The 26,198-nt window shown below is 37.6% G+C and overlaps 1 protein-coding gene across 3 annotated transcripts in view; it reads right to left on the bottom strand.

The window, feature by feature from the left end:
* The window catches only part of LOC593633 (kinesin-like protein KIF14), a 49,379-nt gene extending 23,195 nt beyond the window's left edge, over positions 1 to 26,184 (bottom strand). For 2 of the 3 annotated variants that reach the window (XM_011677832.2, XM_011677835.2), the window contains exons 1-23: positions 26,068 to 26,184; positions 23,508 to 23,761; positions 22,253 to 22,441; positions 21,529 to 21,783; positions 20,552 to 20,759; positions 19,449 to 19,501; positions 17,997 to 18,135; positions 16,618 to 16,734; positions 15,889 to 16,010; positions 14,705 to 14,877; positions 14,070 to 14,287; positions 13,318 to 13,502; positions 12,566 to 12,668; positions 11,771 to 11,907; positions 11,085 to 11,157; positions 10,593 to 10,667; positions 8,609 to 8,698; positions 7,901 to 8,197; positions 6,657 to 6,809; positions 5,316 to 5,413; positions 3,692 to 3,972; positions 2,662 to 2,870; positions 811 to 966 (exon numbers count right to left, since the gene is read on the bottom strand). In XM_011677832.2, the coding sequence (XP_011676134.2) occupies positions 811 to 966; positions 2,662 to 2,870; positions 3,692 to 3,972; positions 5,316 to 5,413; positions 6,657 to 6,809; positions 7,901 to 8,197; positions 8,609 to 8,698; positions 10,593 to 10,667; positions 11,085 to 11,157; positions 11,771 to 11,907; positions 12,566 to 12,668; positions 13,318 to 13,502; positions 14,070 to 14,287; positions 14,705 to 14,877; positions 15,889 to 16,010; positions 16,618 to 16,734; positions 17,997 to 18,135; positions 19,449 to 19,501; positions 20,552 to 20,759; positions 21,529 to 21,783; positions 22,253 to 22,441; positions 23,508 to 23,734 (3,558 nt within the window). In that variant the 5' untranslated portion in view covers positions 23,735 to 23,761; positions 26,068 to 26,184. The remainder of the gene's footprint in view (positions 1 to 810; positions 967 to 2,661; positions 2,871 to 3,691; positions 3,973 to 5,315; positions 5,414 to 6,656; positions 6,810 to 7,900; positions 8,198 to 8,608; positions 8,699 to 10,592; positions 10,668 to 11,084; positions 11,158 to 11,770; positions 11,908 to 12,565; positions 12,669 to 13,317; positions 13,503 to 14,069; positions 14,288 to 14,704; positions 14,878 to 15,888; positions 16,011 to 16,617; positions 16,735 to 17,996; positions 18,136 to 19,448; positions 19,502 to 20,551; positions 20,760 to 21,528; positions 21,784 to 22,252; positions 22,442 to 23,507; positions 23,762 to 26,067) is intronic. The other variant, XM_011677833.2, reaches the window with a different exon arrangement.
* Positions 26,185 to 26,198: the final 14 nt, after the last annotated feature.

Raw genomic sequence — 26,198 nt, 5'->3', positions numbered from 1 at the left:
AATGATTTCCTTTCATCAATTTTTTTATAAAGGAACCAATATCCCCCTCCAGGCTCTCAATCAAGAGGTTCTGGGTTCAATACTTCTTCCATGCCTACATCCTCAGACAAGGTGTTCTGTCCCTATTTGTCCCATTCCACCCAGGTGTAAATGGATACCTGGCAATGCTGAGGTAATAATAATTGCAGGGGCCACAGGAAGGGTAGTAGTAATACCGGTGTGGCTACTCTGGGTTAATAAGACCACGTTATTTTAATTACTAATTGGCATATTGGTAGAAGATGTATTTGCAGCAGATTTTTAATTATATTCTTTCATTAAAACTCATTCAAAGAGAATCAATCATCTCAACCCCCTCCAAATAAAAAAAAATTATTGTATATCGTTTTGATTTCTTGGAACCCCATTTGAGGTATTTAGTGAAATCTTACATTCTACATGTATGTTACATAACATACACAAGATAAAGAAAATTACTTCATTCACCGTTTCAAGAATTAGACATTAACTTTGACACTTTACATGATGTACATGAATGGTCTAACAAACAAATTACAACTTCAAGAGAGAGAATAATTAAAATGATTGAACTCTCAAGGATTTTTATTTGAAATGATTTAAATTATTATTTTTATATTACTGTGATGGAGAATCTTCCAAATTGAGTTGTTAGTACTATTATACATAAATAGAGAGAGAGAGAGAGAGAGAGAATAGAGAGAGAGAGAGAGAGAGAGAGAGAGAGAGAGAGAGAGAGAGAGAGGAGAGAGAGGAGAGGAGAGGGAGAGAATAAAAAGGAAAAACATTTACTTGTTTGTCTTCGTCATGCTCTCCCTGACCCATAAACCAGCATGGGGTGTCGGTGATGAAGCAAAGTTCTCCTAAGATACGTGAACTGAATATAAGGTCCTTCTGCATTTCACTAGCGGCTCTGTAGTTATCCCTGTTGCCATGCTTTGTGACATTCTGAAAGAAAGGATAAAAAGTAGGGTTCATGAATAAAGATTAAACAAATTAGGGGTTGATTCAGGATTAACAGAAGGAAGTGGGGGGAGGGGGGCAAAATTTTGTGCCCCAACAATATATTTTTTTCCAGAATCATGTTTTTGAGAATTTGCCAGCCCTTTCCAGAGGAAAAATTCTTTTTCTTCAGGGGAACAGCAATTTTTTTCCTCAGGGGTGGGAAATTATTCCCATCCCCACAAATTTGGCTGTATTTTTTTTGCTGTCATATAGATTTGGTGTGTAGGGCCTACATGTACATGTACATCATATGCAAATGACCTTATGCATTAAAGCCTCTCAATATCGATATTCATTTTCAGCTCAATTTGCCATGGCAACATATCTGGCAAAAATAAATTTCATTTCATTAAAAAAATCCCTCTCATGTATTGCTATTCATTGCGACACATTTTCAAAACACACATCAAATTGCTGTGCTATGGATACACAACTCATCACACTGCAACCCATTTTCCCGACCCCTTTATATTCCCATTGCCTTTTCATCGAAGAGAGACTCTCACTTTAACGCCACTACGCCGCTCTCCCCTTCATCTCCCATGTGCATAATGAGTGCCTTTATTAAATTTTCAGCCACTTGTAATTGAGTTAAAAACAGAGGTGATTTAATCAGCTCAAGCTCATTACCCCCTTGTCATAATCTACATGAGATGATGTTGTAATAGGCCTCCCCCAGGTTATGAGACACAAAAACAATAAAGAGTTTACAGGCAGTTTCATCCGTGGCCTTGCGTTTATAGAACAGATACATTTTGAATGCAACTTGTACAATTAAGGCTCGTTCAGATATGATGCGATAAACCTGCACCAAATTAAAAAATAAATAAAAACAGGGCATTCTTTTTATTAGGTGAAAGTGACTGGCAATTGTGTGCAACAAAGGTCATTTGCCTATTCATTGAACTTTGCATTATAAGAAAGAGAAATGTGAAGATTATTACACATTACGTTATCTTTAGAAGAACAAAAATTAAAAAAGCAGCGGTTTACTGCTGCATATCTATAAGAGATATTATGAAGTCCTTTTTCAAAGTGGATCAACTTCTTTGAATGTTGATGAAAACTCATAAAATGTGATGAGATTATATGCACATGTATGTGTATGAAATTATCAATATAACTTACATGCAAAAATTAATGTTTCATTACAAATTTCAAAAGATATTGTAGAAAAGGTTTATATCTTATTTAAAAGAGGATGATCATCAGGTGAATCCCCCTAAAATTACTTGCATATCAATGATAGATATTGACTGCATGCTGTAGCAGCAGTTACAGCACAAAAGCTTACATGTGACATTCAAATGGGTAAGAACTCAAGACCGTTAAAGAGGAAAAAATGATTAAACATGAAGGCCCATAAGAGAGCTAACATGAGCATGTGTGTTCACTAGTCTACTGATAAATTGCATTTACCCGGTTTGGTGTGTACATAAAGTGGCAATATCTTTTCAAGGAGGTACATGTAATATGTGAATTTTCAATATGGTAAACTGCCGTGGAACCCGAAACAAACTGAGTAAAATATTTGTTGTGAGTAGCTTATTTTAGAGGTAATATGTGACATCTTCTTTGTTGTTGCAAATTAAAAAAGCAACTTTTCAAAACCATTTTCAACATATAGTCATGTTTCACCTGTATCATTTCATAGATTTGCTTGGCCAGTTTCTGACTGCAGTCTTCCATTTGCTCCACTAGACTCTGGCTAGCTTTGGCCTGATGAGGGCGATGTTGACTGTGTTCCTCATCTTGCCGATGAACCAAGGTGGCCCATAGGTTTGAAAGACAGTTTAAAATGTCAATGGATATCGTTGTTTGGAGTACTGACGACTCGATGGGCTTACCTGGAAAAAAAATACAGTAAATAAAACAGATCATATTATTAAAGTAAATGATTGTGATAAACATGTTTGTTCATATACTACAAAATAAAAAGTCCTTTTCAGAGCATACAAATACTACTTGATTACTGATTTAAAAGGATATGAGTAAATCTACAATTTGAACTTTGTAACTTGTATCAGGACAATTACCCCCTCCCTACTTATTTATCACCTCTGACAATTATCCTTCTCCCCCCCCCCCCCCACAAAAATCTTTCATTCCAATCACTCTCAGACCAACGGTTGTAACTAAATTGACAGTTCAAGGGGTAGTTATCCTGCAATCAAATTATCGATACGACTTGCATGGTTGTTCTGAATAAGAAAACTTGTTCTGTGAGAGGCATGTAGATTATTGGGAGGGTGGGGGGTGGGGGGTATGGGGAAAGTTGCATCAAGAGGCAGTTGACACATACTCGTGCCATCAAATAATAAATTATATATTAATTATAGATAATCTCATCAGAACTTGAAAGATGTCTTTTCCTTTCTCTCACGCCACTTTCTCTTTTGTTTATCTATTTACTTATTATTTTCTTAATATTTTTTTGGGGGGATGGGGTATGGAGGTATGAGATGAAGTTATATGGGCAGTTGAACTATACTCATGTGATCCAAAACTGTAAATTATCTCACTAGGTCTTGAAAAAGGCCTCATCCTTTCTCTCACTCACTCCCTTGTGGATATGGGGGGGGGGGGGGGGGGGGCATTTTTTGGGGAAATCTATTAACAATGGTCAGCTGAAGGACACTTGTGTCATCTAAAAGGTATATCCTCTCACCATCCCCTGTCTTGCTGCACTCCCTCATCGTCTCCATGGCAACCAGCAGACGGTGCATGCATCCTATGGTCCTGTCTGCAAGGGTCTGCTCCCCTTCCTCCTCCCTCCTTCCTGGTCTCATCACTCTTGTTGCTAGGTGATGCAGACAGGATGTGGTGATGGCATCTAGACTGTTGTTGACGTTGGCAACCGCTGAAGACTGGAGATGTTGTCCGTTGGTGGTGGATGATGATCGTGCAGGAGTTGTAGCTGAGGAGTCGCTTCTTGATGAGCAAGTGAATCTGGAAAACGATATGTTATGATACTGATTACCAGTGAGTGATGTCAAAGGGCAATCTAACCTTTGTAATAACTTGTAAATAGCTTTGTAATATATTTAACCATAAGCTTTAATTGAATACAGAAGTTGGCTGAAAACTGAGTAAACTACTCATATTTCTAAGATGAGAAATGAATACTCCCTAGGACCGAACACTTTACCTAACCCTATCCTATATATTTGAAGAAATAAAACCTAGGGCAATTGACGACGAAGCATACTTTTGGGAAACATAATCTTACCATCATTATAAACTAAAACTACAACAAAGATACAACTACAGAGATAAGGGTATCGAAAAATACTCCACTTCAACGTACTAACATAACAAACCTGCACGTGTCAAGTAACTTTTCAAATGGGCTTTTTTTCTATCAGCATGTTTCTATTAGTTATAATGAATTATCCGGTTGAAGAAATAAGCGTATATTGCCAGGGAAGGGCAGTTTCTATCTACGCGCATTCTGATCAAGCCAGAAAAAAGGCCGTGAAAAATTTCTTTGAACTCTGGCTAATTAGGTCACCGCAAAGTATTGTGGGACTGCTAGGTCAACCCGGGATTGTAGTGTCGCGCGCGTCGGGGTAAAATATTGCGATCACATGATCACTCCTACTTCCGGTTTCTCCCCGGTATGTGCACTCAATCGGAACGGGTGTGTTTCTACTTACGTTATCGGGTTAGCTTCCCCTGCATTATCCTTCTAAAAGAAGGATAATTTTGCCGGTGAATGCGTAACAGCTCTCCCCGGCATTATCCGGATAATGCCGGAGAAAGTGTGTTTCTATTTGAAATTTATCTAACTGGCCATTATCCAGATAATGGCTTTAGATAGAAACACGCCGAATGTCATTGTCATCATTTCTATTTAATCCATTTGTTTACTGACAATTTCCGAATGTTTTCAAAAATAATCAAGTATGTAGGTATAATTGGATTCAATAATAAATGAAAGCATGCAGGCTTCAACTGTTCCTCCTATTTTCTATTTTGGGAGTGGTAAGAGTAAGACTGACATGTACATTGCATTCCCTTCCACGTTTTAAATCTATTTCATATTTAGAAGGTTGTCCGAGAAATAAATAACAGTCTAACCTGATTTAGCGACTACCTGTATAAAAAGACCACCTGTCTACAATGACCACATTTTTCATTTTCCTTGAAAATGGTTTCTTATTGAAACATGTACTAAAGGAACCTGTGCATAAAGGCTAACTGCCTACAAAGACCACTTTGTATGTTTCTCTTGAGCAGTCTTTATATACAGGTTTCACTGTAGTGAGGGTGGAAATGTTCTATTAGCTTACTGCCTGTGCGCAATTGGTGAATCAAGTCTGAAATCCTTTTCCCAGCTTCCATTCTTGCTTGTGAATATGGCATCGACTTCACGACTGGTGCAGTTACCCTGACAGATGGAGACAAGTTGAAAATTTAGGCAATCATTTTAAAGGTAAAGACCAGTTATGGTCATGCGATTGCATTGTGAAAGAAACGTTGTGGAATCGATCAGAAAAGGTTGATCATCTAGCATCTAGCATCTGCAAGGTTCTGGAATCATCAAAATGATAAGAAATTTGGCCCATTCTTCGTAAAGTTACAAGCACTATACACAGAAAGATGTATATGGGACTACCCTATATCTCTCACAGACCATGAGAGAAACAAATTTACCAAATATATGAATTAGTAGGCGGTTTCCAGGCAAATTTTTTATCATCATGTATTAGTTAAAACATATTCTTTCACATGATTGGTAATGAGATCTTCTATTTCATTTTTTGAAATTGGGGCGTTTCCAATACTGGTCTTTACCTTTAAAGCACTTCTGATGAACATGGGGACATATTTCTCAACATGATACATGAGAACAGCTAGGATATTGCACTCATCATCATCATCATCATTAAGGAAAATTAAAATTAGAAAATCTTCCCAACATGCATTGAGTTCTTATTTGAATGACTCTTTATCCGAAATAAAATGAGTAAAAAAAGAAGTAAGAAAGTTGTCTTTTTTTCAGAGTTTTAAAGAGTTTGCTTTTAAATTGTTAAATATATAATATTTCAGTAATATCAATCATTATGAATAATGTGTTGAAGTAGAAGAAGATTTTAAAAAATTAAAAAATGAAGCAAAGTCAAAAGAACAGTTTATTAATATTCAAATTCATCAACGGATGTTTGTTCACAGAGCCCATGGAAGTGGTCGATCTAATTCAGACAACACTGATAGCAGATGTTGCTATAGACAATGAAACTGAAATATAATCAGAACATAATTTGAACCATGACATGGGCTAAAGGTTTTTTCCTCGTAGTCTACAGACATTTCCATTCTCTCGGTCTGTCAATTACCTATCTGTAAGTGTAACTTGTTTTCTTCACAAGTTGTTTGAAGGTGTCTGCCATAGTTGGTAACAGTGGTTTGTAGGTAAGGGACTCAAAAGGCAAATAAATTGTATTAGGTAGATAGTAATAGTGTTTTTGTGTGGAAATCCTCTGGTAAGTTCTCAAGGAATAAAGAGAGAGTAAATTTTGTTCAAGAATAGGAATAATTTTTAATACATTACAAGAATAGGAATAAATTTAAATGCATTAAAAGAATATGCATACATTTGAATACATTAGTACACTGGTCTATTGACTAACCTGGAAAGCCTCTCTCATCTGTAGCAGCTTTTCTTCAAACATATCCAGTGACCAGAAGGTCATCAACCCCTTCTTCGTGTCATTGACCCTTATGGTGACCTCTGACCTCTGGCCATGAAGGTTCGATGACTGCTCATCATGTCTGCTGAAGGTCTAAAGATAAAGGGCGAATGAAATCTGTATCATCGCAAACATGTTCAAGTGAAACTATCGACAGCCTGAATAGACAAATCTGGTATCAAAGTTCAAAATGAATTCATATGAAATTTGAGAGTGCCATGTCTATAGAATATTTAAAAAATTGCAGGAATATCCTACATATTGATCTTGTCCTTGTGATTATGAAATACATGTTGCATTTCTAACAGCATAAAATATACTGCACTTCCGGAAATAGAAATGATATGGATTGGCAAGATCCACAGACATGCCACTATCGATACCATACACATTGGTTTTGGTAATTTTCTACCAGATCTTTGTCATTTACGTGTAAGTTCCGATCCTGTCTAATTTATGTATTGATATCACTAATGATCATTTCAAAGGAACAACTACGAACAGTAAACTGTAAAGGAGATAAAAAGATATACATGTAGCACTTAAATGAACGGTAAATATTCAGAGTTTAAAGGTAAAGACCAGTAATGGTCATGCGATTGCATTGTGAAAGAAACGTTGTGGGATCGATTAGAAAAGGTTGATCATCTAGCATCTAGCATCTGCAAGGTTCTTGAATCATCAAAATTATAAGAAATTTGGCCCATTTTTCGTAAAGTTACAAGCATTATACACAGAAACATGTTAATGGGACTACCCTATATCTCTCACAGACCATGAGAGAAACAAATTTTACCAAATAAATGAATTAGTAGGCGGTTTCCCGGCAATTTTTTTATCATCATGTATTAGTCAAAACATATTCTTTCACATGATTGGTAATGAGAGCTTCCATTTCATTTTTTGAAATTGGGGCGTTTCCAATACTGGTCTTTACCTTTAATACTCCTTGCTCATCTTGAATGATACAACAGAATTGAAGCTTATAAAGACTCTCTAGTTACCTATGTCTTCATTCATCATGATTAAGTAATTGAAGATTGGTATGACATTAATAGGGTATGTCATTAATGAAGCTATAAAACGTGTGCCATTAATTAAAGCGCTAGATGATGTTTTTCATTGCTTTTATGTTAAAACTGTTAGCATGTTAGCCCTTTTGGGAAGACAGAAGGAATTCTTACTAAGTGTCTCTTGAGTTTGGTACTGATGTTGTTTGCTTCCTGAAGCCGCATGGACAACTGGAGCAGATCCCTCCTGCCCTGGAGCCCAGACTCCACCCTCCCGGCTCCTTTCCTCTGCTTGCGCTCCCTCTGGGCCGCCTGGAGCGCCTCCACGCTACCCAGGAGCCGCTCCTTCTCCTTCTCAAGCTCCTGCAGGATCCTGGTGTGGTGGGTGGTGCCCTGCTCCAGGGCCTTCCGAGCCTCCCTGGTCTCCAGCTCCAGGCGTCTCCTGTTGGACTCCAGCTCCTGCTTCAACATCTGGGATTGAAAACAGTAACAATATAATAGCTCCCATTTACTTATAGATGGGGTAAATATGCAGGAATACATTCTACACTTGGCAGAGCCATGCTCTCTGTTACTCCCTTACCCCTAACTTTTTTAATCATTTTTTGTTGTTACCATGGCCCAAATTATTCATGCCGTTGATAGTAGTACATTTAATGGGAATGAAAGGTTGTAACTTGCTGCACTATCAGTGTCTGAGCAAGTTAAGTAAAAATTAAAACAAAACAAACAAACAAACAGCAAACAAACAAAAACAATATTGTCCACTTTATTGAATAAAAACCATCAACTTTTCTGACATTTCTGAATAAACCATTGTCAAGTATATTATTTGTATTTCTGACCGTCATACAAGAGCTGACAGACAGCAGAAGTACGCACCTTGTTTTCTTGCTGCAGTTCTTCAACTCTGTTATCCGTTCTCTGTCTGAGATTCTCTTCTTTCTTATGGCCTACCACAGACATATTCCTCTGAATAAAACAAGAATATAAAAGGTCAGTGGAAAACGATACTCAAATTCAATAAAATGTTGATTTCATAAAGCAAATATCACACCAGGGCCCATCTTATAAAGAGTTGAAATTAATCACAACTTATTTGTGATTAATATCAATCGCAACTTTGTACATAAAAGATAGGAAACTGCAAACTTGCGTTTGATGGGAGGACTTGCGTTTGATTTGGATCAATCCCAACTCTTTACAAGAGTTGGGACATCAATTTCATCTTGATTCATTTCTAAAACGGGGAAATCCAATATATGGACAATATGTTACCAAGTATTATTCTTTTGTATCATGAAAATGTGAACAGAAACTGACATAAAAAATATCATTTTGTTGATTGATTTGTCCGGGCCCTGTTTCATAAAACTTGTTATCAATGACTAGTTACAATATCCGTTATAAGCTACTGATATTGTGGCATTTGATTGGCTCAGGGCAAATTTGCCATAGAAATTTAACATTTGTTATTTACAATAATAACTGTTAAGAAACAGGGCCCTGATTGAAGCTCTAGTAGGGCTATCAGCTTTATGTACATGTTCTGTAATATTAACATGACTTATTAACATAATTGCGACTTAAACAATATTTTCCTATTGACTAGGTTAATGATATTTATAAAATGGCTCTAGTATTTTAAGCATCGTGATTGGTCAATACGCGTCACATGACATTGACAAATTTGATGCAAGCACGATTTTGCAAAAATGAGTGCAGAAAAAGCGCAACAAAAAGTTATAATACACGTGACCATGGAGATCCAGTGCGCGCGCGTACGTGTAGTACGCGCTCCCTCGAGTGCATTGCAATTATTGTAGGCTGCGCGTAGCTAATATTGTACGCTCCACCATGATCCCCAGTGCAACGTACGCGTAGCTTAGCTCTAGCTAGCTAGCTAGAGTGGCCAGCGGGGTATTATTAAAAAGAAAATATTTATTTTACTTTTGCCTTGGATTTAGGCCTGTTTTGACTTTTGGATTTTATAATGAAGCCAGGAATTTCAGCTGTCTGATGTAGACTCGTCTCTAGACCCACTGTATGGATTTTATTTTTAATCAAGGCAATGAATCCCATTGACTTTTTGGTAAGCCTGCAAGGTCTTAGTCTAGAACCAACATAACTCTAGATCTAGATCGAACTCTCGTAGACTCTAACTTATTAGATCTAAAGTTTTGTTTGTTGCTATTTGTGTCGCTATTTTATAAAACAAATAACGCACTTGACCCTGTTGTGCGAAACGTAAATGCAGTGTACGCTCGGTTTCTTCAGATGGTTCGCACTGTCAACTCGCCGCAAGCGGCTCGTTCACAGAGCGGCACCAATCTAAAGAAACCTCGCGCGTACTGCATTCACCGCTATTGCACTCTGGGACGTGCGTTATTTGTATAATGTTTATTTTGCAAATGAGTATTATTTTTTTAACTGCTTGTATAAACGTTATAAACGATGTAAATATGTCCATGTTTATGCAGGGCCCCATGGAAGACCACTACTTGTAGGTGAATGGGCTACCCCGTCAAAAGATTAGAAATAAATAAATAAATAAAATATTGCCATCAGCTATACTCTTAGATGTGGTCAGTGATGTATGGGGAAAATAACTTACTCTTTCCTAAATGGGTATTTTACAGGGTCAAAATCAATTGGATTGTGTAACCCTGCAATAGATGCCTTATTGAGTTATTGGGATAGCAGAATGTAAAAAGATTTGCGAAAAAAACTTGGAAAAGGTTAAAATCATATAAATGACATGCAGCAACACACATATAACCATATGGCATTATTAAAATGTTCTATTATTTATCCCAGTTTCCTTGACTATCTGCGGTCAATATAAAGCAGGAATATATGGACTTACCAGTTCATGCTCTAACTCTTTAATCTTCCTTTCATAATTTCTGCTTTGAGTTTCAAGCTCCTTCTGCGCTGCTTTCTGTTCAGGAATATATCAAAAGAACAAAATAGAACATATGAAAAGACCCCAAAATTATTCAAATTTCAAAAATACATAACTCATTCAACTGAGAAAAAAAAGGATGAATGAAAAGTTGGCTGTTTAATATAGAGACAGTGAGAAACAAGAAGAAAGAGGGAAAGACAGACACTGTGACAGAACATTGGATCAAGAGAGAGAGAAAAATGGAAAGCATGAGCACAAGAATATTGGAAGGTGCAAAAAGGTCAAAGGTACATAAATATGTTGTGTATCAGAAAGTTGACCAGTGAACCTTTGAGTGCAGTTCAATATCAGGTCATAAAACAGGTTATTTCACTTGTTACCATGCAAAAAAAATGACACTTTACTCATGATTTTCTCATTTGTTTGTAGTGGAATAATTGAAAGGCTTACCCTTGCTTCTTCGATGCCCTTCAACATTTCTTTCTGTGTCTGAAGTCTTGCCTCTTCCTTCTCTGACTGTAGCCTGAGAACATAAGAATAAAAATCAGGCGATGCATTGGAACCAAATAAAATATATATATTTTAGATGCTCAGCCACTCAATCATCAACACACACCACTCCATGTACTGTCTGTCAGGACACACAAAACTGTGACATAGCCCAGGACCTTGGTTCATTTTGTTTCCATTTCGAGAACTAAACCTTTACATTATCTGAGAGTGCTTTTGATTGAAATTACCAATTATCATAAAACTATCAGTCACTGACCTCGGTCCTGGGTTATCCAAGTTCATTCTTTATTTGAATCTCAAACATTTTTACAATAAAGATGAATTAATTTGTTTAAAGCCGATATACCCTTTAAAATCACAAATTTCATTTACTTACTTTACCAAATCCAGATTGTATTTAGGCCCATCGAATGCAACATAGATTTAGAACCAATTTGTTTTACATGAAAGTCTGGAACAATATTTGTAACCAACTCTGTTGTAGCCATTACGAGAACCAAACTTTTACATTAACTGGAAGTGTTTCTGAGTAAAAATTTCCAATTATTATGAAGCTATTAATCACTGACCACACTACATGTTCTTTTATCAAGTTTCCCTCCAGGAGTAGAAACGTATCTCACCTTGATCCTTGTGCATTTGCCAGCTCATTCCTGGCAAACTCAAAGCCGACCTTGACCTTTGACCTCTGACCTGCGTGACGAACCTCTTTAGGGTCATTGTAACGGAAATAATAGTTGCCAACTACGACCCGGTCTCCCTGAAGGAAAATCAGCCAGCAAGAGAGAGAGAAGAGAAATTTGATTAGAATATAAGATATCACTGATACTCCTTGCCTGAATTCATGAAATTATTTAAATGTATATAGCTTTCATTTATCTACTATTACAAGCAAAATCATAATGTGCCTTTTTAGAAAAATTGTCAATGTTTTAACTAAAAAAGATTAAAGTGGAGGGAGGGGGGGGGGGGGGGAGGCAGCAAAATTTAGCTCACACCTCGGAAATTGCTTATAATATTGACTGCAAGTGTTGGAACTATCAAAGAAAATTCATGACATATAACTAGTACACATATTTGTAAATAACCAGATTAAAAACAGATTACAGTACCTTGTGCGCAAAACATTTATCTCTGCCACAAAACACTCCCCTTCTTCAAAAATCATTGCTTCCATACATGCTAAATTTGTATGAATATATCTCTTTTTCATTTCATTTTCTTTCACTATCTCTTTTAAACAACATCAGAAAATATTTACGTGTGGATATTATCTTAGATAAAAGGCAAGTGGGGAATCATAAAAAGCCAAATGGCTTGTTAAGAATGATTCCCTGTAAAAACCAAACAAAATTAAGCCACATAATTATTTTCATTTAGTTCCTGTAGATTCTGTGTAGATGTTTATGAAAACTTACATGATGAAGTCTTCTTCCTCTGTGTATCCTATCTCCGTTCACAAATGTCTCTGCATCATTCACCGGCCTGACGGTCACATAGGAACCATTGTTGATAATCATGCTATATAAATATCAAATTTGATCACAGAATGGTAAGTATTGAATACACGCACAAACGATGAAACAACAATATTGTAGGAGATATAAAAATATAGGTCATGATGAAAATAATACATGTATTTAGTTAAATTTCCACTCAAAATCTTATATCTTATCTTTTTTGTACATGCTGCTATCAAATTGCCATAATCATACTCATATCAGGCTTCAGGATTTTACACCAAAATTTGACAGGAACTAAAAGTGGATCCTTCCCCTTTTCTATTAAAGATAAACTTGAGTTCTGTTAAAAAAAGAAAATGAATTCTCACAGAATCAAACAAAACTTACACTGAATGTTTGAAATTACAAATAAATGTCATTTGCCCAACAATTTTGGTAGAAAATGTATACTGGCTGAGTGATGAGCATAGAAAGATAAGGAAATCAAGGTAAGTAGGCCCGACACCATTTGTGTAGTCCCATATACATCTTGTTGTGTACAGTTCTTCTTACTTTATTATGATTTTGATGACTCCAGAACCTTGCAGTACACACCAATACTTACATGCTACATGATCAACTTTTTCAGATCCATTCCACACCTTTTCTTTCACAATGCAATCGCATGACCAGAACTCAACTTAATCTTTAATTGTTTTATCTCTCACCAATGATCCTCTTCAACCAGGGCACTGTTGAGATGGATGCCGTTGGGGGCGCTCTGGTTGGTGCGTCCAATATGGGTCTCGCCGTCCTTTAGGACGTAGAGGAGAACCTCTGAAAGCTGAGGATCCTCGTTGAGGTTGACCAGGTTGGGTAAGGTGTTATCCACCTGGAAAGCTGAATCCAACTTCTGATTTCAAAGAGAATAATAATAATAATAATAATTATAATAGCTCACATTTATAATGCGCCTAATACTTTGTTTTTAGGTACAGTATATATTACCCGGTCATCGGATTCAGGCTTACTCGCACTCAATGTATGCACATTCTCCACTCCTTTAGGAGCATTCTGGCCAGTCGCCATTTTACAAGCGCCACTTGCTCATCCAACCACATTAACTTTCGCATCTTACCGGGTACCCAGTTAACACTTGGGTGGAGAGTGGCAAATGTCGATTTTCAGTAATTTTGTTCTGATACTATAAGGTGTATTTTCAATATATTGCTGTATTCAAACAATTTCATATTCTATATGCCTGCAAAATATTATACCATGCAATTACCTCCTGTAGCCTAGGGGTCTAGAAAAAAACCCAACGGATAGAATCATATTTAATTCAGCATGTACGTTAATTGTGCTATAATACATATATGTATGTAAAAAACACCCCAAAGGTTTACAGAATAAAAGATTACAGCTCAATTTATATGTACACGTCTTAGACACTTTCATATTCATGAGCATTCTATCTCACCTCTTTCTGCTGTGATTCTATCTTTTTCCTCTTTGTCTCTTCTTCTCTCACTCTCTCCTTCCATGCTTCCTCCATTTCTGTCATCCTCCTATGTGAATCTGTCAGTCTCTCCTTCAATCCTTCCAGTTCTTCGTTTTTATTTCGCTCCTCATCGCTCTGCCTCCTTCCCCTTGTGGTATAGCCCATGGATTTGAGTTTCTCAATTTCAGTTCTCAACTCTGAAGGCAACAGAAAAGTGATCAACAAATAGGTGTACATGTTCTTCTTCATTATCCAAATTATGGTACACATCACACAATACATCCACTGTTGTAACAGAAAAGCAATAGCCTTATAATCATCATTGATCAAAGTCAGCATTTTCCCTCTTACAAGGAGTAACTGACCTTTGCGCCATGATGACACCTTCCATCCCCCTCCCTTTCTTCATGTCCCAACATCTAAAATTCATGAGATCATAAAGAAAAAAATATCTGTCACATGAATATCAAAACAATCAACAATTTTGATATACATGCGGCGATCTCCTTCTTTGCTACCAAGATTAAAATCTAGCTTTTAAACACTTTCACCGTTAAATGTCACAAAGTGGTAGTCCCAATTCTTGTCTAACCCCACATTCTTTAAATTCTTACCTCTGATAAGCCTTGCATTAGGGTCCTCGTTGACCTTGGCGACGTTGATGATGGAGCGAGCCTGCTTGGCATACCTGAGCGTGCTCAGTGTCTCCTCGCTCTGTGTGCTGGCGGGGCTGACCGTGGCTATCATGGCCGTCTTGGAGTTACCTCCCAAACTCTCTCGTAACAACCTGTGGGCAGAGAAGGCAAAGAGGGGGTGGAACATTCTCGTATAAATTTTTCTCGATTATCAGAAATGTCAAGGTGAGAAATGGGAATAAGAAAATAATCTTTCAGGGAACATTGCAATCTCCCATTCATATGATAATGCAGGTGTCATTTGTAAGACGCACCTTTTGACCCCCGGGGATGGTGCATCATGGTTGCTTCATGTTCCCCAAAATCGCGACGCACAGTACCGTCATGGCCGCAAAATGTCCGTCACAATACTGACCCATATGTGCGTCATAGTAAGTCACTTTACCACGTTGCGTCATTTGGTGTGTCAATGGGACCGTCACTTTCTCCAAGCAGAAGTGTTTCTCAAATGTGCGTCATTGGCTAGTCATTTTCATGAAATGGTGTGTCATATGTTCGACTCAAATGTGCGTCGATGGAATGGAATGGTGTGTCACTTTCTGTGACGGAAGGTGCGTCATGGTATCAAAATGTACGACTCACATCGGTACAATGACGCACCATTCCCGGGGGTCAAGAGGTGCGTCTTACAAATGACAAGTGCATAACTTAAGAAGTTTGTTACTAGACCCCATTAACATTTAAATTTCTGTCACTGTTGCCAACATTTATTAATTTATCTATTTATCTATTCATTCATTAAATTTCTAAATATCTTGACCCTCTTTTTTTAGGGGGGATTTTCACACCCCTCACTCTTGATAAATAAGATTATACCAACGCATTCACCATAAGATGAAAGGCGAAAGGGGGAAGGGGGGCTATTAGTTACCCCATTTCTTTCAGGTTGAACAAGATCATAACATATTAGCCATGTAAATAAACTATAAGAGAGAGAGAGAGAGAGAGAGAGAGAGAGAGAGAGGGGGGGGGGGGGTCTATGACCTGCTTCTTTTCAGGTTAAACAAGAGAATAACTACAATATTACCATGTAAGTTAGTATCCCAGACAGAGAGAGAGAGAGAGAGAGGGAGGGAGAAATAAGACAACACCACCAAACATACCATGTAAGTACACTATCTCTGTAGGGAATGAAGACCTTCTTCTTGGGGTTGAGGGACTTGTCCGAGAGTCCTGAAATGACCTTTCCTAAGGTCATCAGGGAACGGTTGATGTTAGCCCCTTCCTGAAGAGAAAAAAAAGAAGAGAAAAAAACATGGAGACAAAGAACAAGACCAAACCTCGATGGCAGAGCACAACAATATGTTTTCAGTAGCCTGCCCAAGGATTGTATGCCCTCGACATGAAATTATTTGAAGCAAATGATGGGATATTACATAATAACAATATTCAATAAAGCAAGCTTAATAAATACTGTTTCATACTGAAATCAAATACTACTGGATTATATTGAAATCATCTGCAAGAAAATTTGTTCACTCTTAAACCAGAAACATTTACAGCACAAAACTTGCAAATTGCTAACAACAACTGTTGCAAGAAACTTTGCAAGTTCCAAAGATTTGATAATGTCAAGAGTTGTGATGAAATCATTTCATGACATCAAAGTTTCGCAAATCCGGATCTCTTTAAAAATTTCAAGGAACTTCTGGTTTTACAGTAATGTTTTTCTGGTTGCCACAAAATCGCCCATAGAAAATAAGTCATTATAACTGTATATTGGAAGGATAGAAAGTCACAATAAATTCTGTCAAATTTCAATACTAATATAAAGCAGGTTAGAAAAGCAACAAGATAGTGCACTGGTCAAGAAAATATAAGGGGTGAGGTACCTTCAAGCGGTCGCCTGTTGTGTTGGTTGCCGCACAGCGTTCACTTCCTGCCAGGTCAATGATATTGATCTTACTGGTCACACTGTGGATATGCTCCTCACCATCAAATACCTCTTTCTACAGTTTACAATAATTATGATAAGAAACAAGCAGAGAATGATGAAAAAGATGTTATTGTTCTGCCACTGCAGTCCCTGAAGTGCATGCTGACCATTCAAGAAACAACTATGGCAGTAGGCACAATTAACACAGATATTAAGTTCCTTCCCTTATTTAAAAATAAAGTATTTATTTATTTAATTTGTTACAATTATTTATTTAACTATTATTTTTTTGAGGGGGGAGGGGTCTAACTTGATACAATCAATATTCCAATGGATAGATTTCACAATCTAAACGTACAGACTATTACACTTTGTAATTCATTTCAAGTGAAATTGAAAACATTGAATACTCCATGTCTCAATCTGTACATATAGAGAAACTAGATGGACCTTCCACCGCGCGCAGTCGAAAATGATGCCTACGCCATGGAGCAATTTTACAAACCAAAACAGGGGGGTGTTTCATAAAGAGTTCGTAAAGTTACGCATGACTTTACGAACGACTTGTATATGAAGTGCCAGAGAGGATGTCCAAATTTTTTTCTGATATTTCCAATAACCTCAATTAAATTATGGCAAAAAATATACTTTGCATTAAAAATGTTTGTTATAATAAGAATGCTAATCTACATCTGCACAGTTCAACTTAATGAGTAATAATCAAGAATGATTGAGCATCCCATTTGTCTTTTCATATACAAGTTGTTCGTAAAGTCTTGCGTAACTTTACGAACAGCTTTATGAAACACCCCCCTGAAGCAAGCTATTTTTGCAAACACAATGAGTCCTGTGACCTTTGACTTTGGATCTCGTGACCTTAAAATCTAGTCAGTTCATTGGCTCTGCAAGATACATACATGACCCAAGTTTGGCGGGTATCCATCAATTGGTTCTTGAGATAACGCGATCACGAGAACGGGATGTACGGACGGACAATCCGAAAACATAATGCCTCCGGCTACTTTGTAGCGGAGGCATACAAAATCAAATCAATATGATTTTATCTCTATCTCCCTCTTTCCTTGATCGATTGAAAAGCTTTGATTATGAATGCACTTCACAGCCAAATGGCTGAATTATGTACAATTTACAAATAGCAATAATACATACAAATGTGGTTAGAAAAACGGATCAACTTCGATAAGAACAAGATGCTACTTGCACAAAGTATAACAATTGTGAACGATTAATTCACAAGTTTAATGGTCCAATTAATCATACACATAAATATCGAATAACCATAGCAATCAGTGATAAATGAACAAACATATTCACCTTTGTTTTAGTCATCATGATGACAAAGACTGAATGTGAACGGCTAGATTTATCATTCATGCCCGTAGCAGCGGTGGCCCGTTGCTTATTGCCTCGCTCAATATACGAGTGAATATCTGAGTAGGAGTTGGCTTTAAATCTACACAACAGGATTACAAAAACAGTTTGTATATAAGAAGGGAATAAGAAAGTTTGAGGAACGAGAAAATCATTTGATATGAAGATTTAAACTTGTAAAATCTTAAGGCCCGGTCACACAGAGAGGACGCATGCGGGACGCACGGCCGGCGCATGGAAAATTTCCAATTTTGGCCAGTGCGTTGTCGTTCGCTAGGCGTGCGTCATCACTCGTTACTCGTTCGTCGAGCGCGCTGGACCAACGCTGGACCAGCGCTATGCATTCGTCGTCATTCGCTGTGTGCGTCAGGATTTTTTGAGCATGCTCAAAAGTGTGCGCGGAGCTCGACGCATGAATGTACACGCCAAAGGCACGCCAGACGTGCGTTGAGCGCGCTAGACCAGCGCCAGACATACGCGGGGCACACGCCCTGTATACGCACAGCGCGCTAGCTACACGCTGTGCATTTTGTGTCAGCTCGCTAGCTTTTCCAAAATCATGACAAAAGTTAGGCACACGACCTTTTCCGATTTCCAATGCGCTGGCCGTGCGTCGTAGAACGCGGTGCATGCGTGGACCATTCGTCCAGCGCGCTAGCAACACGCTGTGCATTCGTGGAAGTGGTTATCATGTGCGCTCTGGGTACGGTCTGTATGCGTACTGTATGCGCCCTGTATGCGCTCAGCGCGCTAGCAACACGCTATGCATTTGGTGTCAAAAGTTGGGCGCACGACAACGCACTGGCCAAAATTGCAAATTTCCCATGCGCTGGCCGTGCGTTCCCCATGCGTCCTCTCTGTGTGACCGGGCCTTTAGTGACCAAGGATCTGAATAGTCATATGATTAGTAATAAAAAAGCTCAAGGAATTTTCAAGCTTTCTTGAAGAAGAAAAGGATAATCGGCTCAGAATCAGAATCATGAGAGTGATTTTCTAAGGTTTGAAGCCGATTGGGCTTTTATTTTGAGTCGAAGAGTTAGTAATCATATCATTATTTAGAACCTTATCACAAAGATGAAAATTTGTAGAGATTTCCTTCCTATCTAATAAAATTTGATTTCTTTGAAAATCGAATTGCAGGAGTATCATATATTGTGCAGTGGGCTTCAAATAAACTTGAGTGCAATGCTGTAAATATATAAAGTATAAGGTTATAGAATTAATTAGAATTCAGTCACTCCTGATAACACAATACAACTATCTCACATTGGACAACCGAACTATGAACGTTCAGCAAAGTTGGATTTCTATTCTTCTCAAATTTATTAAACAATGTATTAAAACACAGAGTAATATAAAATATATATGACACCAACACAAAGAAACAAAACTCACGTAGACAGTCCTTCCACATATGGTCCCTGGGTTGGATGTTCTCTCACTTTGAGCTGTAAACAAAAACAACAGGGGGGGGGGGTGGAATAGTCAAATGTGTAAGTTAACAAATTATTCAGAAATGTAGCTGTATACTTGTGATAGTATCATTATTGAAGAGGCAAACAATACTGATACTTGGTTAAGATACATTACAAACAGACTTGTAAGATAGCATCATAAATTTTCAAAGAGAAGTATGCATACACAAAAATATTCAAACGATAAATCAGTGAAGTTCATGCTCAGCGGGTAATTTATCTGCCCCCGGCCTGTCTCTCTCTCTCTCTCTCACTTTCTGTGTATCTGTCTCTGTCTCTCTCCCTCTGTCTGTCTGTCTGTCTTTCTGCATAATGTAGGTCTCTCTCTTTCTCTCTCTCTCTCTTTCTGTATGTATTCCTGCAACCCTATCAAATTTCTCCAATCTTCACGCAAAGTGAGCAAATCAACAGGGTAGCCCCATCAGTAGTTAAAGTGACTTGGTAACATTGTTGAAGGTTGATGAAAAAAGTTGCTTAATTTTTGTATAAAATGTTACTTACTATATTCCTTCTACTGTACTAACCCTCTGACATGCAAAAAATCCTGAAAAAATTCCCAAACCACAAAGATATCTATGGTTTTCTCTGAAGGCGTTAATGTACGACATCCTCTAACAGTGATTAACAGTAAATTCTCCCAACCATTTTTGAATTTTCCCAACCGTTTTTGCATGAAAAAAAGACTTAAAACAGGCTATAAAAAATTTGTCAACACTTAAATGTCTGGAATGGAATGTAGAGCCATTTTATTGCTTTGTAATTGTAATGATATAGTTGGGAGAATGAAGGAATCGATCAGATCAGTTTTTCCCAATTTGTACCATGAATAATGGTCCGTTTTCACTCGAATTTTCAGATTATCTTTAATTGTACATCTAGCATTGAAGTCACTACCTTAGCACCACTATCTCTCATCTTAACAATGTTACAAAGTCCCTTTAAGATACTGTTATACTAGGTGGCCCTGTAATCTTCATGCAAACTGAGCTAATCTTTTTTCTCGCAAGGCGGCGGTATACTCACGGTGATCTTCTTCGGTGCGGACTTGTCCCACTTGTCCGTCTTCTCCACGCCAGGAGCGAGGAGGTCGTGGATCTTCTCGTTGTAGATCTCAAAGAAGCTCACCTCCACCTTAAAGGAGACCTTGGTCTCCTGGGGATCCTCCACCCTCCGGTAGAGATCCTTGCAGAACCTGGGGATGATGCCTCTCTCATCGCTGGAGCCCATGATACTGAGGAAGCAAAATATATAGATTGATTGATTGAGAGAGAGTATATAGCTCTCATTTATTTCTTCCAATATGTACAATTAAAAATCAAACAAGTTAACAGTATGTCATGCACTATTTCATGTTTACATCAATATATTTGATAACAGATAAGAGTAATACTACATATGAGCTAGTACTACAAATAAATACAAAAAAATTGAAAGAAAAGAGTGTCCCCCAAAAAAACTCAAGGGCTTGTTAGGAGGGGATAACCATAGCAAGCAACAACAACAAAAAAAAAAAAAATATATATATATATATATATATATAATTTCAATTTTTTTTTTTACAGAAGATCAAAAGGGAATCATCTTCCTCATCCTTGTTTTTATTTTTTAACTTGAATAAATTGATTTTTTTTTTCTTCAAATTAATTTCATTTCAATTTCTGATTTAAATCATAATCCCTTTTCTTGAAAAGGTGAAATATAAAATACTGACCCTAAGAATTTTGCTTTGCTGATATGACACTTGACAGGGCACTTTTTAGGCACTTAGTTAACTTTGGAAAATCTAATAACTGCACAAACGGGTTCAGTACATTGCATAAATGGTCAATAATAAACTTCGCTAGGAGAACAAGCATTGGTTCAACCAAAAAAACCTTTTCCATAACCACAGCAGAAATGTTGAACTACTAAGGAAACCGATTGTATTACATATAGTCTGTTAAAAATTGGTACACTGTCAAATTCTGATGAATCTGTCTCCAACACTTTATCCAACTCACGTGTATGACTTCCCTGACCCTGTCTGGCCATAAGCAAACAGACAGGTATTATATCCCTCAAAGGCACTGCGTAGGAGTGGTTGACCAACGGCTCTGTAGACAGCCTCTTGACCAGAGAAGTCTGAACTGGTCTTGTCCACTGACCAGAAACAATGGTCGTAGCAGAAATGGCTGGGCTGACCATACCGAGATGAGATCTGGACCTCGTTACCGTCCATGCCTATGACACACTTTACGTCATTGTCGGCTTTCTCCCTATTGAGGTAACAGTGTGAGAAAGGGGACACAATACAAATCAATACAAGTCAAACAACTAAATAATTTTTTTTCTGTTTATGACAACTCTTTTAAAAATTTGCTGTAGTATAATGTAAAACTTTTTGATGACGATTTAAAGTTTATCTGTTTTTCGTTTTATTTTATTTTCTACCAAAGCTATCTTAAAGCTATCCAGAGTGAAATCACTCACTGTTCCAGTGCAATATTTACACATATCAATACACTTTCATGCAATAACAAACTTATATCAAATAAATAGTCCTTAGGATTTGAATATTCTTTTAAGACCACTTTTTGTGTTTCCCTTTGGTGGTCACTATAGACAGGTTTGACTGTATAAGCACAAATAGAGTGAAGGAGAAGTAGTGGTAGTGAAGAGACTAGGAGGTACAGGAACCTAGAATTTCCAACAATATGATCATTGAGGTGTTCTGAGATTTTTAACCTGTCATTGAAGGGTCGAACCCTGACCCCAACGGTGACACTGAATCCATTCCCACTAGTGCTGACATCACTGTCGTCGGACTTGGAGCTTGCACTGTTTGAAGCCCGTCTGAACGTGCTTGGGGTCCCTATCTCCACCTTGCTGTAGCATTCCGGTGTGTTTGGAGCTGTGTCAATTGATCTTGGAGGCCTGAAAATAAAAGCATTACCAAGGTTAAATCATATATAGAGCTATTCTTAATTTTTCTTATCAACTGAATGCAGTCAAACCTACTAAAGTAACCATCTGAATCTGGTACAAAACCTAGAATTTTTAAATAATACGATATAAGAGGTAATATAAGAGTTCAGGCTGTCATCGAACGGTCAAACTCTGACCTCAAAGGTATAGACCAGTTCTGGTCATGCGATTGCATTGTGAAAAAAACGTTGTGGAATCAATCAGAAAAGGTTGATCATCTAGCATATATAAGTATTGTTGTGTACTGCAAGGTTCTGGAATCATCAAAATGATAAGAAATTTGGCCCAGTCTTGGTAAAGTTACGATCACGACTGGATAGATAAGATGTAATAATTTACCAAATATATCAATTAATAGGCGCATTCCCGGGAAAATTTGTATCATCACGTATTGGTCAAAACATATTCTTTCACATGATTGGTAATAAGAGCTTCCATTTCAATTTTTGAGAGGGGGGCATTTCCAAAACTGGCCTATACCTATACCTTGTTGATCTTCTGTTCATAAAGATCAAATTATTTATTTCCCTTGAGTTCATGATTTTCATTGAAAACAGTGTTAAGGAAAAATGTCTATGAAGACCACTTGTGTGTCTTCCTTGGGCGATATTTCTATCAAGGTTTCACTGAAACAAGTTTGTATTCCATAACATGATGTACATGTATAGGCCTACTGTACAGGAGTCCTCAACTTTTGCCTGTTGATGTATTCAATATTCTGGCCTTTAGGGAAAGAAAACTTGATTTGAATGACTATTTCTACATATCCTATCCATAACTTTAAGTTTGAAGTTTGAAGTTTTATTTATTCCACATTTTACATAGAAAAACAGTTTATATTCTTTTCTTTTTTATACAGGCGTATATTATTATAAGAATAGATTTCACACAAGAAAAAAAATTATTAAACAAAATTAGAGAATTCAGATCAAATATAATGTACGGAAAATAAGTATGAAATTTCGAAATATGTATATATAACAGGCTGGGTAGAACAATGTAAAATGTGGGGTACCTTGTAGGAGTTTTGAATTGATGGAATGGACTGGAGCTGACATGATGCTGATGTGAGGGACGTCGACCGACCGAAGGGCTTGCACCGGCCTGGTTAGATGGTCTTCTGTTCTCTTTAGTCCTGGTGGGTGTCGTCCACTGTGAAACTTGTCTTTTAGGGGTTGGCAGGTTTTCACTGGATTGGCGCTCGGTCAGTACTCTCTTTGTTGACCGCCCTGGTCCGAACATGATGAACTGACTGTAGTACGATTGATCCTGCAATACACAAATTAAAGCGGACAGGATCTATTGTAAAAAATCTAAGGATAAAAAAAAAAACATGTACAAAATGTACATTTTCATGGGCATGAAACAGATCATATGAACTGAGATTTGCGTCAAACCCCCTTTTTGCTATGATTTTTTCGCCTAAGTATTTCATTTAAGTTTAAGCTTCACTTAACTATTTTTAAAGTTTGAACAATTCTCATTTTCGTCGTATTTAAGGTACAAACTGGAAATTTATTCTGAGATGTTCGTTGATTTTTCTATTTTATGTGTTTGCAATGCCATGTGTGCGTCAGTTATTTGTGAAGTGTATCACCTGTTTAAAGCAGGACTTTGTCAAAATCATTGTGGTGTGACGTAATATTATGTATTGTATTGAACTTGCCACTGAACTTAAATTGCGCTAAGGTGTGCTTAACTTAAGTAAAGTAGACTAGTTCCTCTTGCACTTAAATTTGAAGTTAATGAGAGCGTGTAAACTTATTATACAGCGCTCAATGCGCAAAGTTCTTTGTGACTCGTTTATGCAGACGATCCTCATTCTCGGACCAGTGTCCTAACTGTAATCGACTGTTGACAGTTTTCGGCCGGTCCGTTGGATGCATGTAAAATCCCTTTAAAATACATTGCATAGATCTAATAGCATATCACATATCCCACACATACTATAACATGCCAGAGTCACTGAAGAACCACATTTGCAATGAAAAATATAACCTTAAATATCACATTTTAGCGATGTAATCGGCGGTCCCGCTTCCCGAATCTGAAAGATCGAGTATCTTACGCATGTCTGTAAGGAATATGGGTACCATTAAATAAGCTTTATTTCAAGCATTTTTCAGATTTAGAGCCTGATTTTGTGTGAGTCGCAAGCTCAAAAGTATCTCATCGCATGGATTAAATCAATGCAGCCAGACACCACAGCGCACACACAATATCTCTGTCTAATTCAGAATCATAATCCAATTTTCGATCACCGCAGAGATAGTTTTCGGCATAGCGAGCTCCGGTGTAGGATACCTGCTCCGCCCGCTAGTGCTATAGATCAGCGGGGAAACGCACGGCGCATGCACGCACTTCCTATTGAATTTGTACATGCGACCGAAAACTGTCTCGCGCTCGCTATGCCGATAACTGTCTCCGAAACAGTGAAAATTGAAGGCGCAGGCAATTGAAAGCCAACTAAGATTCGGTGATATCAATCATAGGTCTAGAGTAAAGGAGCCCGTTTTCGGCCACTTAAGACAAAATCCTTTTTTTAGGACCCTTTACTTCCTATTTATTATCATTTTTTGTTCAAATCATGAAGCAAATATTATTATTATTTAAACAAAAAAAGAATCCCAGAAAAAAATCACGAATTGCCATGACAATATTCATTTCAATTTTCACTGTTTTGGAGCCAGTTATCGGCCGAGCGTTTCAGTTTACGGCCGCATGTACAAAGTCAATAGGAAGCGCTCGCGCATGCCGTGCGTTTCCGCGCTGATGTACAGCAGGTATCCCACGCAGGAGCTCCCGAGTGCTCGCCTGGCCGAAGACAGGCACAGCGGTGATCGGAAGTTGGAATCTGAATTAGACAGAGATATCGTGTGTGTGTTGCGGTGTGCAGCTGCATTGATTTAATACATGCGATGAGATACTTTTGAGCTTGCGACTAGCACAAAATCGGGCTCTAAATCTGAAAAATACTTGAAATAAAGCTCATTTTATGGTACCCATATTTCTTACACTGTAAGTTACAGACACGCGTAAAATACTCGATTTTTCAGATTCGGGTAGCGGGACCACCGATTACATCGCTAAAATGTGATATTTTAGGATATATTTTTCATTGCAAATGTGGTTCTTCAGTGACACTGGCATGGTATGGTATGTGTGGGATATGTGTTATGCTATTATGCGATGTATTTTAGAGTGATTTTACCTTGCATCCAACCAATCGGCCGAAAACTGGAGCTGGCCGATTACCGGCTCCTTTACTCTAGACTATTTCAATTTGCATATCATCACTAACTGTGACTAAGTTCTTAAGCCTGTTCTGTTAGACAGTTATTGTCATGGAAGAATCCTGGATCGATGAACAGGCTTCGACCTACAACATCGTGTATTAAAGTAAAGAAAGTAAAGAAATATACTAGCCTACACGCGTATAAGTTCATGGGACTGAGCTGACAATTATTTGCATTTCACATTTCATTTGGCGCATTTTTAGTTTGGGTACAATGAACAAACTATTATTATTTATTCTTCAGTCTTGATATATACCAACACAATACACAGATACTTACCTAAACCACGCTTGGTTTGAAGATTATACTCAGTAATCGTCGGAATTTTCGCACCAATTACCACATCACAGGAAACACAATAATAACTTTTCGAAACGCGATCAAAAATAGAAACAGCTGATTGGTCAACA

Source organism: Strongylocentrotus purpuratus, unplaced genomic scaffold (genome assembly GCF_000002235.5).
Source record: "Strongylocentrotus purpuratus isolate Spur 01 unplaced genomic scaffold, Spur_5.0 spur5_scaffold_4, whole genome shotgun sequence".
Taxonomy (NCBI): Eukaryota; Metazoa; Echinodermata; class Echinoidea; order Camarodonta; family Strongylocentrotidae; genus Strongylocentrotus; species Strongylocentrotus purpuratus.
This window is presented reverse-complemented; position numbering and strand designations above follow the sequence as displayed.